Here is a 13,533-nt window from a genome sequence, read left to right on the forward strand (position 1 = left end):
CCCCCAGGTTGAATATGACCCGTCCACCACCACCCTCTGAGTACCGACCCTTCAGCCAATTTGCAATCCATCTGACTGTGTAGGCATCAATGCCACAGTCGCTTAGTTTTTTAATTAGGATGGGGTAGGAGACAGTGTCAAAGGCCTTGCTGAAGTCCAGAAAGACTACATCCATGACGACACCTGCATCCAATGCTTTTGTGACCTGATTGTAAAAGGCAATCAGGTTGGTCTGACATGACCTGCCCCTAATGAAACCGTGCTGGTTGCCCTTGAGCATTATCCCTGATGCCGGCCCATCACAGATGTGCTCCTTGATGATCTTCTCAAAGAGTTTCCCCAGGATTGAGGTAAGACTGACAGGCCTATAGTTGCCCAGGTCCTCCCTCCTCCCTTTCTTAAAGATGGGGACCACGTTGGCTGTCCTCCAATCATCTGGCACCTGGCCCGAGCACCACAAGCGCTCGTAAAGCCATGCCAAGGGCCCTGCAATAACCCCTGCTAGAAAGGGAACTAACAGGGAACCCTTAGCTCTGTTACTGGACAGTGGAGAAAGTGATGGAAGGACAGAGGACAAACACAGGGGCTAAAGAGAAAAACAATGGGCACCCTACTGACTGGTCAGTTAAGCAACTAGCTATTTTTCTGGCCTAATGACTCATCAGTTAAGCAATTAGTTGCATATTTACAGGTGCCCAATGGGCTGGAGGAAGATAACAGACTATTTTAACAACCCCCTATCCAAAGCCCAGATGGGAGAGGAGCAAGCGTATTCCAGCCCAGTGGGAGTAGGGTCCTCCCCAGGCTGGACTGGAGTGGCTAAGTGTGCAAGGCGGTCGGGGAGGCTGCTGTCTCTCCCCCTGTTCCCAGAGCTCTGGGAGTGCCACTACCCATTTCTTTTGGTCCCCACCTGTCCAGCTCTTTCCTGATGAATGGACAGAATGATTTAAGGAAGATATGATTTATTGATTTATGGATATTTACTTTTTTATATTTTGACTAGGAATGCACCGATAAAAATTTTTGGACCGATACTGATGGGTGATTATTGACCTGCCATATTGGCCAATACTGATCCAATTGCCAACATGCAGCCCAGCCTCATAGAGAGCAGTATCTGGCTGGTAAGTCTGTTGGGGGGAAAGGGGCTAGGGGGGGAAGGGAGGAAGATTGAGGTCCCCATGGTGAGGGAGTGGGGTTGGGGTAGGGGCAGGGGCAGCCGCTGCACAGCTGGGGTGGGGCAGGGCACAGGACAGAGCCGGTGGCTCATCCAGGGTGGCACAAGGAGCAGTTCCTACCTCTGTGAGCACCCTCGGGGGAGGCATGGGGGCATACGTCTCCCTCGGATCTATGCAGTGTGAAGGAGGGCTGTCCGCTGAATGTGCTTGGGGCAGGGGCTACTCCAGCCTCTTTCCAGCTGCTGCAGTCAGGTCAGGTGGGGCAGGGTAGGCAGTGGCAGCGCCGGGAGGGGGTCTATGGCAAATTTTGGGGTGGCTCTAGCCCCCCTCCACAGTTCTGGCCCGAGTGCAGCTGCTGGGAAGAGGCTGGAGTAATGGCAGACCTGAGCATGCAGCAGGGAGCCTGCCCTCACCCCATGCACAGATCCAGGGGACACGTGGCCCCATCTCTTCCCTGGGGGTGCACAAAGCAGCAGAAGCTGCCTCCCTTGCCTCCCCGTGACCTCTGGATGAGCCGCCAGCTCCATCCTGTGCCCTGCCCCACCACAGCTGGGCAGCACTTGGCCCTGCCCCAGCCCCAATTCCACCCTCACCATGGAGGCCTTGATCTGTACCCCCATTCTCCTTCCCCTCCACCCCCCAACAGACTTACCAGCCAGATGCTGCTCTGCAAGCTGCTGGGCTGCATTCCTGGCTGTGTGCATGCTGTGGCTGCACACCTGCATGCAGCATTTATCAGCGACATTATCAGCCACATCAGGCAAAAAAAGCCAACTGCCAATAATGTTAATTTTCCTTTTATCAGTACTGATATAATATGGATTGATATATCGGTGCACCTCTAATTTTGAGATGTGATTTTATAAAGCTTTTAACAGCACGCTGTCGTTAATAAAAATTGACTGCCGCCCACACCTTTAATTTCTTGCACTCCTGAAAACTGAAATAGATAAAAATCAAAAAATCACCAATTTCCTGCAATCCTGAAAACTCAAAAAAAAAAAAAAAAAAATCAATAAAAATCTAAATAAATGCTTAAAAATATACATTGATTTTAGTGGTCAAATTTATATACAAAAAATAAAACCCACGCATTTTGCCAAGCCTAACAATATGGGATTACCATCTACTCATGACTGCTATTGAAAAGACAAATTTTAACTCAACGTAGCAATCAAGTACTAATTCGTATGAAAAATGAGAGAAACCTGGTCAACTATGCAAGATGCATGAGCATGGTACAGCTTACATAAGTGTCCTCAATTACCCTCCTGCCTTCTGCCTTCCCCCTAGCACAACCAGGGAGCCCTGAAAAAACACCATTTCCCACCCCGCTACCTTCCCGTTTTTCTCAACATGTAAAAGCTTTTCCTGGGAGGGGAGGGGGAAGTCCAGTGATGCATGTGAAAAGTTACCTTTGAAGCAAGGCGTCGCACTGAATCACCAGTTTGATTTTGATGCTCAGGAGTACCAGGAGAACTCAGAGACTTCACTGTATTGCTACCATTTGTGGAAGGGGCAGATGAAGATAACTGTGCAAGGGGAATCTCCTGACAGGGGTCACCACCTAAAAAAAATTCAGACCAAAAAAAGTTGCGATTAGGGTCTATTGCATTGGGGTAGCATTATTTTTGTGAGTGTGCACATGCACATACTATCATCTGTAACTAGTTACTGACTAATGCAGCTATTCATCATCATCTTTATAAAGGGATTTAACTAACTTCTGTGCTGAAACAACAGTAAATAAGGAAAGCAGCAGAAGGATTACATATATAAGTACAAAAATGCTGCTTAAAAGTGTGTTTGTGGAGTACCTATGCTAAAACTTGCAGCAGTTTCGGTGAACAATGTGTTAATTCTGGATAAATGAAGTCTATGGGTACCTGTAGTAATTGCCTATATGCAAATTTTGCCCCTCTCTTACACACGTTCAGGGAGAGCAGGGTCTGACAGTGATGAAGGGGGGAAGAAGTTGGGAGAGGGGGCAGAGGGGAAGAGGGCTACTTGACTTCCTAGATTTATTTTTCCTTTTGTAGCAGTGGGGGAAGCAGGGGACAAATTTAAGGCAAATCTCCAATAAGTAGACTGTATACTTGGAAAAGTTTAATAAATGTATAATTTTTCCATATCTAGAACCTAATTATTGGGGGGAGTCATCTAATATTCAGGGTCATCTTATATTTGAGTAAATACGGTAAATTAAGAGCTGAATCATGCAGTGTTTTATGGATCAACATTGGGAAATGATCACTTTGGGGCATCCTCCTCTCCCAAAGCCAAAAACTGATGGAAGAAAGTCTAGGTAACAGTCAATTGCAGCCACTCAGCCAGAAAGATTTGGTGTAAGGACAGCGTGGCAGGAATAACGATTTCAACAAATCCCTCATTTTTAAGGGGGCTTAACTCCTATTCTATTGTAAGGATGTAGTTGTCAAACCATGCCAGGTTGATGGGATCTCTTTCTCTTCCCCACCCACCTTATGGAGGAGTGTATGTAGACAACAAGGTCTGTAATTATTTGCGTCCGATTCTTTGTACTAACACAATAACCTACATCATTATTTACAAGAGAAACATACTTTTGGGAGATGAATTAGGACTGTTCGAAGCAATCTGCCTCATGCGACTTCCATGGCAGCTGAGTGCCACCAGTCTTGAAACAACAGCAGTCTTCCCAAATCCCACATTTCCAATAATAACTGCTCCCTTGTTTTCTGCCAGCTCTGTATTCTTCAAGTTTTCTTCAATCACTTGAAACAGCCAATCTCTTCCGACAAACACAGAGTCTGTTGTTATGCTTGGCACTTCAAACAATAGTGGCTTTAGCAAGATGTCTTGAGGCTTATAGGGGACAAAACGTGCTGAGGAGGGCGTAAGGAAAATGTAAGTAATTATGCAATAAAAGCTTATTCAAATGCAGCATCATTTTTAGAAGACCATTTTGAAAACTTTTGCAGGATGTGTTTGCAATTTATTTTATTCCTTTTAATGTGAAAATATTTATAGTTGCTTCAGTGAACTGACTAAAATTAACAACTGTAGTGTGAATTAAAACCCATTTATGATAAAATGCTAATAATTGTTGGGATTTTCTTTCAGGTATGGATGAACCTTGATAGTGAAAATGCTGCTGTGCTGTGATTGCTTGCAATGTTATGAAAAATCCAATGTGTTGTATATTCATACTTGAAAAACACTATAGAATTCTCCAATTCAGGATTTGCAACAGAAGTTTAGAGAAAGAGAAAAATAAAGGGAAATAGAAAAATGATTATTTTGCTTCAAAATACAAAAATATAATCATATGAGAGTTAAAGGAGGAACAAAGCTGGGCTTGGTTGAAAAAAGTTACGTTTACAATTAGGTGCAATTTGACTGCTTGCATTTTTCTGTTTTTAATTAAGCATTACTGGTCATTTAAACAGAAGCAGTAGGTGACCAAGTGGAGAAGAGTAAATAAAGTGTTTGCACAACACCTGAAAAGAACAAAATTCCACTGTTTTCTAGCCCCAAAGCCAGTTTAAATTGGATTATCCACATAGCACTACACAAATTAGAACCAACCAAACGTGACTTAATCACTTTTCTTTCATATGTAAGGTTCATGTACAAAGATATTCTCCTAGATTTTCTTTAACTATTTTTGGTTTCTTTACATACAGTGTACTCTGTGCTATCTGGATCATGTGGAAGATACTGGATACATTTACTTAAGCTGTACTTCAGATAAATCAAGGGACTACTTAATTTAGCTTTTCAGTATTGAAGGAATAATGATACATGAGGTTCAGAAGATCCAGGCTATATTCTGCTACAACTGTCTGTCTGTTGCAAGATAACCAGAAATGTATAAATACCTTTAATTTCTTGCTGTACTCTTCCTCCTGCCGTATTATGCCAAGGTAAGCGAATTGAGGTGCGTAGGGGAGTATTCCTTTGTCCATCCAAATAACTCAAATCTTCAAGCTTGGTTGAACTTGTTGCTATAATAATAAATAGCAAAGTTGATATTTTCCTCCACATAAACAGTTGCACAGAACAAAAATATGTATAATACTATATTATTATAACATATAATTGTGTATAATTATGTATACAACATATTACAATATTACTAAGTGTGTTTATGCCTTCAAAAAACAATTTATTCATTAATATTCCTGAACAGTTGCATCTCCAGAAAGACTAAAATTTTTTATGATTCTGGAAGTTTTCCTTTGTAAACAGAGGTATAAAGTAACTTTAAAAAATAAAGTATTTTGAACATCTCACCAACTCACAAAAAGTATCGTTCTTTAATTAGATAAGTTCTGTTTGGTTTACATTTGTACCATGAAGTATTACCACAAAATTTAAAATGCTAAAATGCCCAGTGAGAAGCTAAGAAAAACACAAGCGTTTCACTGAATTATGACAAGTCTGGCATTCAGAAATTATTTAGTAAAGCTTCAATACTTCCAAGAAGAAACACAGCAAGGTAGCTAGATGACTCTTTTGCCCCAGTGATTTCATTCATAGTTGCTGGCAATCCAAATCTCGCAATTAGACAAGCAGACATTGTGTGCACTACTTCACCATATCCAGTACATTAACAATCACCCCATTAACTGCATGACTCTCTGCATATAGAAACAGTTTTCTGAATCCTAAAAGCTCTTACTTGGAAAAGAAATCTTCTGCAATGACAGATAACCAATCTCAGCATTTATGCAATAAAAATGTTGATTATGCAGTATAATGGTACACTATCCACTTTTGCTAAGACTGAGAGCAAGTAACATACCGTAGCAAGCCTAAGAGTGCACATCATTTAAATGGACACTTTCCAGTATTATTGCAGTGACTGGTTGAAGTCATTCACATTGTATAGTTTATATAATGTTTTGGGATCAAAGGCACTTAAGATTACATATCTTTCTGTACTACCAATTAGGTCTTCTTTCCATTTTCCAGACACTCATTTCCCCTTTCTCTCCCTTGTGTTTCAAGCAATACCAACACTCACATGGTTTCTTGTTTACTTTCTGGTTGAAAACAACCCTAACAATGATGTCAACAGCACGTTGGGAACAGGGTTAGCTGGTTAATTGTTGCTACAATAGTTAGGGTAGTTAGATCCTGCATTCCTTTTCACTGGACTAAGCAAAATGATGGAAATAAAGAAAAAAGTTAAGAACAAAGAGGCACTCATACAAAGTTTTGAGACAGGCCAGGCCCATTTGAGTAGTGATGGACAACATTTTTAGTACAGAAACGTTTCACAGAACAACTCATATTCTGACTGAAAGAAACAATCAGCAAATGCATCAAATTCCAAGCTGAATTCCTAACAGAAAAATATACTGAAAAAATAATTTTAACAGACATGTGGTTTTTCATTTTAAAATGTCTACAGTTTTGAGTTTGTCTAAATATAGTTTAAGAAGAGCTGAACCTGAAGATGAAACAAATAATTTAATTTGATCTGAAAAAACTAACTTTCTCCTTGTTTTTTTCACGTCAACAAGAAAACAAAACCTTTCTTGTGTGGACCCCACCCTTTCTTTGACCAACAAGTCTAGAGCCAGTGAATCAACAACACTGGAGACTCTCCAGCTATCTCCTCCATAAATGGGAATGCAGCAGCCATTGGGCTACAATTCTGCGCCTGCATTTCCAGCTGCTCTGCCTTGGCAGTCCTCTGCAGGTCACGCCAATATGAAGCCTGGTTCTTTACTCTCTAAGTCACTTCTTAGATCTAGTCCATTAATAGCTCCTTACAACAAGTAGTTTCTCTTAATCTAGATAAGGATTTCAATTCTTATTTATTGTGGAAAGCTTTCAACATCAAATCTGCTACTTTCAAATACATTCATTCCACAGCACAGCAAATGCTGAGAAAGAGAACCAAATCCCAGGGTCTAGCCAAGCAAGTTTATTTTAATCATAAATAACATTACAATTGTCAATATAAATACATACAGTACAGGCTGTGGTGCCTTAATGTCTATTTTTAAACTGTATTCAGTTTGTTTACTCAATAGCCATTTTACTTTAGTTGCGCACATCTCAGGTCTTAAACACAGTGGCTGTCACCTGAGTATTTTTGGAACAGAGATTATACCTTGCAACATGTGGACAGTACCTAGCACATTCAAGTACCAAGTAATTCAAGTCCTGTGCCTTTGAGCCTGTCTACATTACAGGGCTTCTGCTGTTACCAATATGCCAACAGAGCCCTCTAGTGGAAGCTAGGTGTATGCTGGCAGAAGAGCTTTTTCCTGCCAGTGCTGTTACCACACGTCTCCAAATGACACGCGCTAAACCAATAGAAGCCCTCAGCAAAGCTGTGCCTACACCAGCGGGTTTGCCAACAGAGTACTCAGCTGCAGGATGTGATCTTTCCACATTCCTAGTCAATATAACTATGCCAGCAGAACTTGTAGACAGTACCCCAGCCTTTGTAAAACCACATGCAGCATAAAGCCCAACGAGCCCCACGTACCATGTGGGACTGAGCCAGGCACATGCTGCACACAGCACCCAGGGCCAGTCCAGGGTGCACACTGCACATGGTGCCGGAGCCAGGCCATGCCGTGTGCTGCACTTAGTGCCTGCACCAGATCAACTCTGCACACCAGATCTGGGGCCAGTCTGGATTTGGTCAACAGACCAGACCCATGTGCTAGATCCAGCATGCAGGGCATCTGAAGCGGGCACCACATGCAACACATATCTCAGACCAGTCCAGATACCAAGCACTGCACACATCTTGACCAGCCCCATGCACCATGTGCTTTACATGGCCAGTGCAACATATAAGGCAGATCCATTGCATGTGCTACATGCAGCTTCTGTACTGCATCAGCCCCACATGCTGGATCTGGAGCACAGGTCAGTCTGTAAGCCCATTCTGGCCCCATATGCTGGCCCCACGCCCCTTTCCCAGTCTGCAGGGCCAGATCACTTTGATACTCCTGATCTCCATTATAAAAGATCAAGGTCCTTAAGTTATCACCAATTAAAAAACCGATCTTCACAAAGCTGTGCTTCATATATACAGTAAAGTCATTAGTTTTTCTAGTCAACAGAAATCCTTGTTAATTGAAGGAGATCTAAACAGAGTGATACAGAAGCCTCTTATCGATCCTCCTAAAACATCTGCATAAACTAAATCGTACTTCATGTCATGTGCCTAACTGGCAATTCCACAGCTGCGTATTCACTATCTGCTCATTTTGGTACTAGCACACAGTTTCAATTCCAAGTAACAGAGTTTGGATCCCGCCCTTCATTTGACTATTGACATGTTCACAAGGCTGCTTTAATGTCTGTGTAAGTGCCTACGGGCAATATAACTGCCCAGGTACAGACATAATACCCTATAAGCTCCAAAACTTTTGTTGCCAAAAAGCCACAAGTACTTGGTGGTTATTACCACAGGAGGAAGAAGACCCTCCCTGCCTTTTAACTTAATAGCCTAGTAGCTGCCAGGAGGCAGAAGATGCTGGATTTGAATCTGCATCTCCTGCTTCCCAGCAAAATGCCCCACCTACCATGAGCCAGGTATTTACCAACCTCTCTCCAGCCTTCCCCATGAAGTTGACCAAATGGGTAGCCAGGAGAAGAACAAGCCAGATGGAGAATGACTCAAGACAGATGCTGCCGTGAAAGGGAGGGGGGCCCAAAAGCCCCCTGGAAACCATCCATTTAATCTAATAAACATTAAATGCGAGGTGCAGTGAGCCAGCTTCAAGCTAGAGAGGGTCTGAACAATGCCTACCCTACCATGGGAGATGCAAGAAAAGCAGGTTTGAGCCCCTGGTAGGTGAGGGGCCTTCTGTTCTCTGAGCAAATGCCCTAGCCACTAAGTTATTGGGCTAAAGGTGAGTGGATCTGCTTCCCCTGCTATCACCTTACTTCTGCAAGGTAAACATGCTGGGCTGTCTTATTCCACCACAGGTGGAATCCAACAGAATCGAATTTGTATGTAAGTGCACAAAATACCATTAGGCAGTTACATAAGTGCCATTTAAGCCCAAGAAGGTTAAACAGGATTTAGGCCACTGTCAACAAGGCTGATAATTACAATGTTTGGTGACAACTTCTGGTGTAGTTTCACATGAAAGACCAACTCGCTTCATATATGTCAGTGAATTATGAAAATATAGCCCACATCTTGCAACTATGCAATGGAAAGATCCACAACTCATCCAATCTTCTGTCTCCTTATTAAACCAAATGCTTTAGAAAAAGAGAACAACGCAGTACAAAGTAATCAGTAGTTAAGATTTCATGAAAGTGAGAAGGTAGCACACAAGTAACCAGTAACTCTACAAATGCCAATAAGAAAGACACCTGGGGTCCTGATTCAGCAAGCTGCTATCACAAAGAACAGAATAACGCAGAATAATCCATCTGCATGAAGCCATTTTACAAGGCTTAGATCTCTGAGAGCAAAATATTAGCACATGAAACCATAAGAAAGGCAAAATGTTCCCAAATATATCCTTGCAGTCTTTTTAGTGTTATAATTATGTATAATAGTAGAAAAGTTGTGAAATTTTATTAGGATTCTTTGCCTCTGCTTAATCTAAGAGGTTCGATTCACTGAACAAAATGAAGCTAATAGCAAGCACAGCAGAAAATTGGAAAACTCCTTTCTGAAGTCTTAGTAGCCTCCTCCCTCCCCTCCCCCCCCCCGACTTTGGTAAAAAGACCCAGCACTGTACAACAGGTAGCTGAAACACAATCCTTCACTTGACAGTGGTACTTACACTGTTTCAAAATTAACATTCAAATTATTTTCAAGGTATATTAAAGCCTCCATCAAATTACACGTACCAAGACCAGTTTTGGTGGTTTCCAATTAACAAATTTTACAACCATACAAATAAATCATTCAGTCAAATTTTAAATAAACAAATTATAATCAACATCAGTCCCAACTATTACTGGTGAATCTTGAGTTCTTGACAATGTTTGCTACGTTATGTAGTGGAATATTTTTCTGTTGCAGTTCCAGTTTACTGCAGTTTGTTGGACATCCTTTCTGGACTAATGCCATTATGCTTCCTTTGAAAATGAAATGGAGAACGTGTCCCAGTGTCTTCCCAGCAGACTTATTTGGGGCCTCAGATTTAAAAACAAAACAGAGCTCTTATCACAGACTAGCTCTGTAAACTATGTAGCAATGAATTTAACCCCAGTTACCACTCTCAGACCTTAAAGCTCTTTTAGTACTGCTAACTATTGCTATAGGAAATCCCAGCTCTCAGTGTTTACAGGATTCAGTCCTTATTCACCACCAAAAATCTTAATTTAGGGAAATAAGGTCAGAATATTTCAAGAGTTTAAACTTGAACTTAGACCCACAGTAACAGTCAGCCATTTTCATTTAAGGTCTCAAACAGAAGCTCCCACTTTTACTGTGAAATGTTGACAATATTCTGCCTCAAGTCAAGCATATTTTTTCCTCCTCTCCATAAAATCATTAACCAATGCCAAAATACAGTTGTTTTTTGAGGGGTCCTCCTCTCTACATTTCCTGGATTTTTTTTAATATACTTTTCATTTTTATGTTTTTAAACTGAAATCTACTGTTGTAGATGCGGTACTTGCAATTCTGGAAACTTCATATCATCTTAAGTTATCAATCAGGTTGCATGTGAAAAAATACAGCACAGCACCCAGAGTTCAATGGACTCTAGTGCTGATGATCACAACAACAACAAAAAAGATTCTAGCTCATTTTTTCAGAGTTGTTTTAACTGTACATTGTTAACAAAAATAGTAATAAAACTATTACGATCACTGATGTATGCACATACACAGTGAATGAACAGGTTGGTTGAATTAGGAGAAATCTGTACACTAGTGCTTTCAGATTGAAAATGTTACCTTAAATCTTGAACAAAGCCATTTAAAACGGTAATGAATACATTTACAGAACCAGGAAAATTGTGCAAACAAAGAAACCAAAGAATTTAAGAAAAACACATTTCTAAGATTGGTACCATCTACTTTAAACATTTAAAGACCAAGTTCAGACTTGACAGGAATATAAAATACACCCTCACATTCCAGTATTGACAGTTTTTATTAAATAAACTAACAGGTTAACGTAATTGGAGTTTCCTATGGGGCACATCTTGGCACCAGTATTGTACCTTTAATACCAAACCTCACACTGGTTATGTCACTAAAAATCCCTCTTCCTCTGTCAGTACTTCCTTACCTGCAACAGAATTGGGACGAGGCATTGCTAATGAGCTAGAACTCTGCGTATAGGGAACAGGACCATCTGCACTAGGCACTTCTGCTTTGGGCAAACTCTCAGCAGCTCCAACTGCCTCCTCTTCAGCAACTGGTGAACAATTATCTGTTCTTCGATCATGAATAATTCCTTGATGCACACCAGTTCTGAGACTTCCATCTTTACTCCACTCCAAACTGGATCCACTGCGGTCATCATTTTCAGATGAACTTGTTATAGTTGCTGAAAAAATAATAAAATCCTGAATACGCTCTAGAAGAGAAAGAACCACCGTGACACCTCAGCATTAGCACATTATATTTTTACTACATGAATGACTTTCAAGCCCATAATGATATTATCCAAATAATTTTTCACAATGTATTTTGTTAAATTAGAAAAATGCTTCTTATGAAAGGAAATAAACTGTGCAATCTGCTGCAATCCCTCTGCTGGCAAAAAGGTCTGATAAAGTAGATAATGAAAAAGCAGTTCAGAAGAACCCTGGAGCTCCTAGAAATCCATATAATTTGTTAGGAGATAATTGTACTTTTATTTATTGAGGGGACAAGCTGCCCTTAAAAGCACAAATCTCAATTTTTTTGAATATTTAAACTTCCTAGAGGAAAAAAAAATTAAAATATATATTTTTTACAACTAAGGATTGCTTCTATGCATAAGAAACCTAAAGAAAAGGACTACATGAAAAAGAAAAAAATCTCTAAAGCCAGAATCAAACAGGAATAGGAGTATATTTTGGATAATCCACTTGTCAAAATACATATATATATATTTTTTTTTACAAAGAAGGAGAATACAGCCCTGATATATGCAGTCACAGCTCTACCAAAGTCAACAGAACTACACTGACCGTCTGCTCAAAATCCTTCATATTATTTAGGCTATGTTTAGTGTCAGATTCTGACCATTTTAGTAGCAAGACAAACTATTTTAAAAATTCCCATTACTGCACAGAGTGCAATAATTTGGGTGACTGGAATTTCAATGTAAAATATTGTGAACAACAAAAATAATCAATATCAAATTAGGTTTCTTTTCTTTTGCTTAGCCAATTCGAAGTGAAGATGAACAGGGAACACTCCCACCCCCAAATCCCTCAGAGCTTGGTTGCCAGTTTAGGTCCTTCTCCAATAAAGCACCTAAGCGAGTGATTCTCAACCAGGGAGTTGGGGTATCCTGGGGTTCTGCCAGATCTTTTGAAAGATTATGTGAGGAAGTAAGTAGATAAACCAGGGTCAGGCTAGTCCCTGCCTGGATGCTGCTGGTGGGCTAGTCCCTGCCCACCCCTACTATTCAGCTCTCCCCTCCCCTCCCCGCTCCTCCCCACCATAAGGAGATAAGCATTGTAATATATAAACTAGATTTTGAAATGGAGAGCCACTCGATTCACAAAAGTAAAGGGAGGGTGCCTTGAATCAAAAAACGTTGAGAAGTACCGACCTAGTACTTCCAACACATTTTTTGTTGTTTTATTAGAATTTTAATCTTTAATATTTTTCTTAAGAATACAGCAAGGAGTCACGACAACCATTTTAAAAGGGATTCCTACTTTGTTCTTGCTGTCCCTGATACCCCAACCTCCAATTCCCAACCATAAATCTCATCAGGATATGAAATATCTTCCAGTACTTTTCTGAGTTTACACATTAATAGTGGGAATTGGAAGTGTCAGTGCAGGAGGTGAGGAAGAATTAAAAGTATCAATCGGGGAAATCATGGCTCTGAAAGGATCCAAAGTAAGAAAGGAAAAACAAGAACTAGGGTATAGCAGAGCTGGGAAAATGAGCTTTTTTGTCCATGAGAAGAGAAGGGGAATAGAACAGAAGGTAAGGTGCATGAATACTCCCTAAATCCCTCCAACTCTAAAACTGAGGATTTCCCAGTTTCCATGTTATGATTCCAAATATACTTCATTGCCACACAATATACCACTAAAGATTAGACTGTGAAAATGCAATCCTAAATCCCCAGCGTACCATTTAATGTTTGCTTTACCATAGCTTGTCACATACCTCAGAATTCTTACACGTACATACAACATCACAGAGTAATCATAAAATAAATTACTTTTATTTTGCAAACCACTTAGGGAACGAG

General features: G+C 40.7%; 1 protein-coding gene across 14 annotated transcripts in view; it reads right to left on the reverse strand.

Moving 5' to 3' along the window:
• The window catches only part of TANC1 (tetratricopeptide repeat, ankyrin repeat and coiled-coil containing 1), a 217,588-nt gene that overhangs the window by 56,181 nt on the left and 147,874 nt on the right, over positions 1–13,533 (reverse strand). For 13 of the 14 annotated variants that reach the window (XM_025199957.1, XM_025199959.1, XM_025199954.1 and 10 more), the window contains 4 exons: positions 11,398–11,688; positions 5,039–5,164; positions 3,761–4,042; positions 2,594–2,745 (listed from right to left, as the gene is read on the reverse strand). In XM_025199957.1, coding sequence (XP_025055742.1) covers positions 2,594–2,745; positions 3,761–4,042; positions 5,039–5,164; positions 11,398–11,688 — 851 coding nt within the window. The remainder of the gene's footprint in view (positions 1–2,593; positions 2,746–3,760; positions 4,043–5,038; positions 5,165–11,397; positions 11,689–13,533) is intronic. The other variant, XM_006020372.3, reaches the window with a different exon arrangement.

Source organism: Alligator sinensis, unplaced genomic scaffold, assembly GCF_000455745.1.
Source record: "Alligator sinensis unplaced genomic scaffold, ASM45574v1 scaffold389_1, whole genome shotgun sequence".
In the NCBI taxonomy this organism is placed as follows: domain Eukaryota; kingdom Metazoa; phylum Chordata; order Crocodylia; family Alligatoridae; genus Alligator; species Alligator sinensis.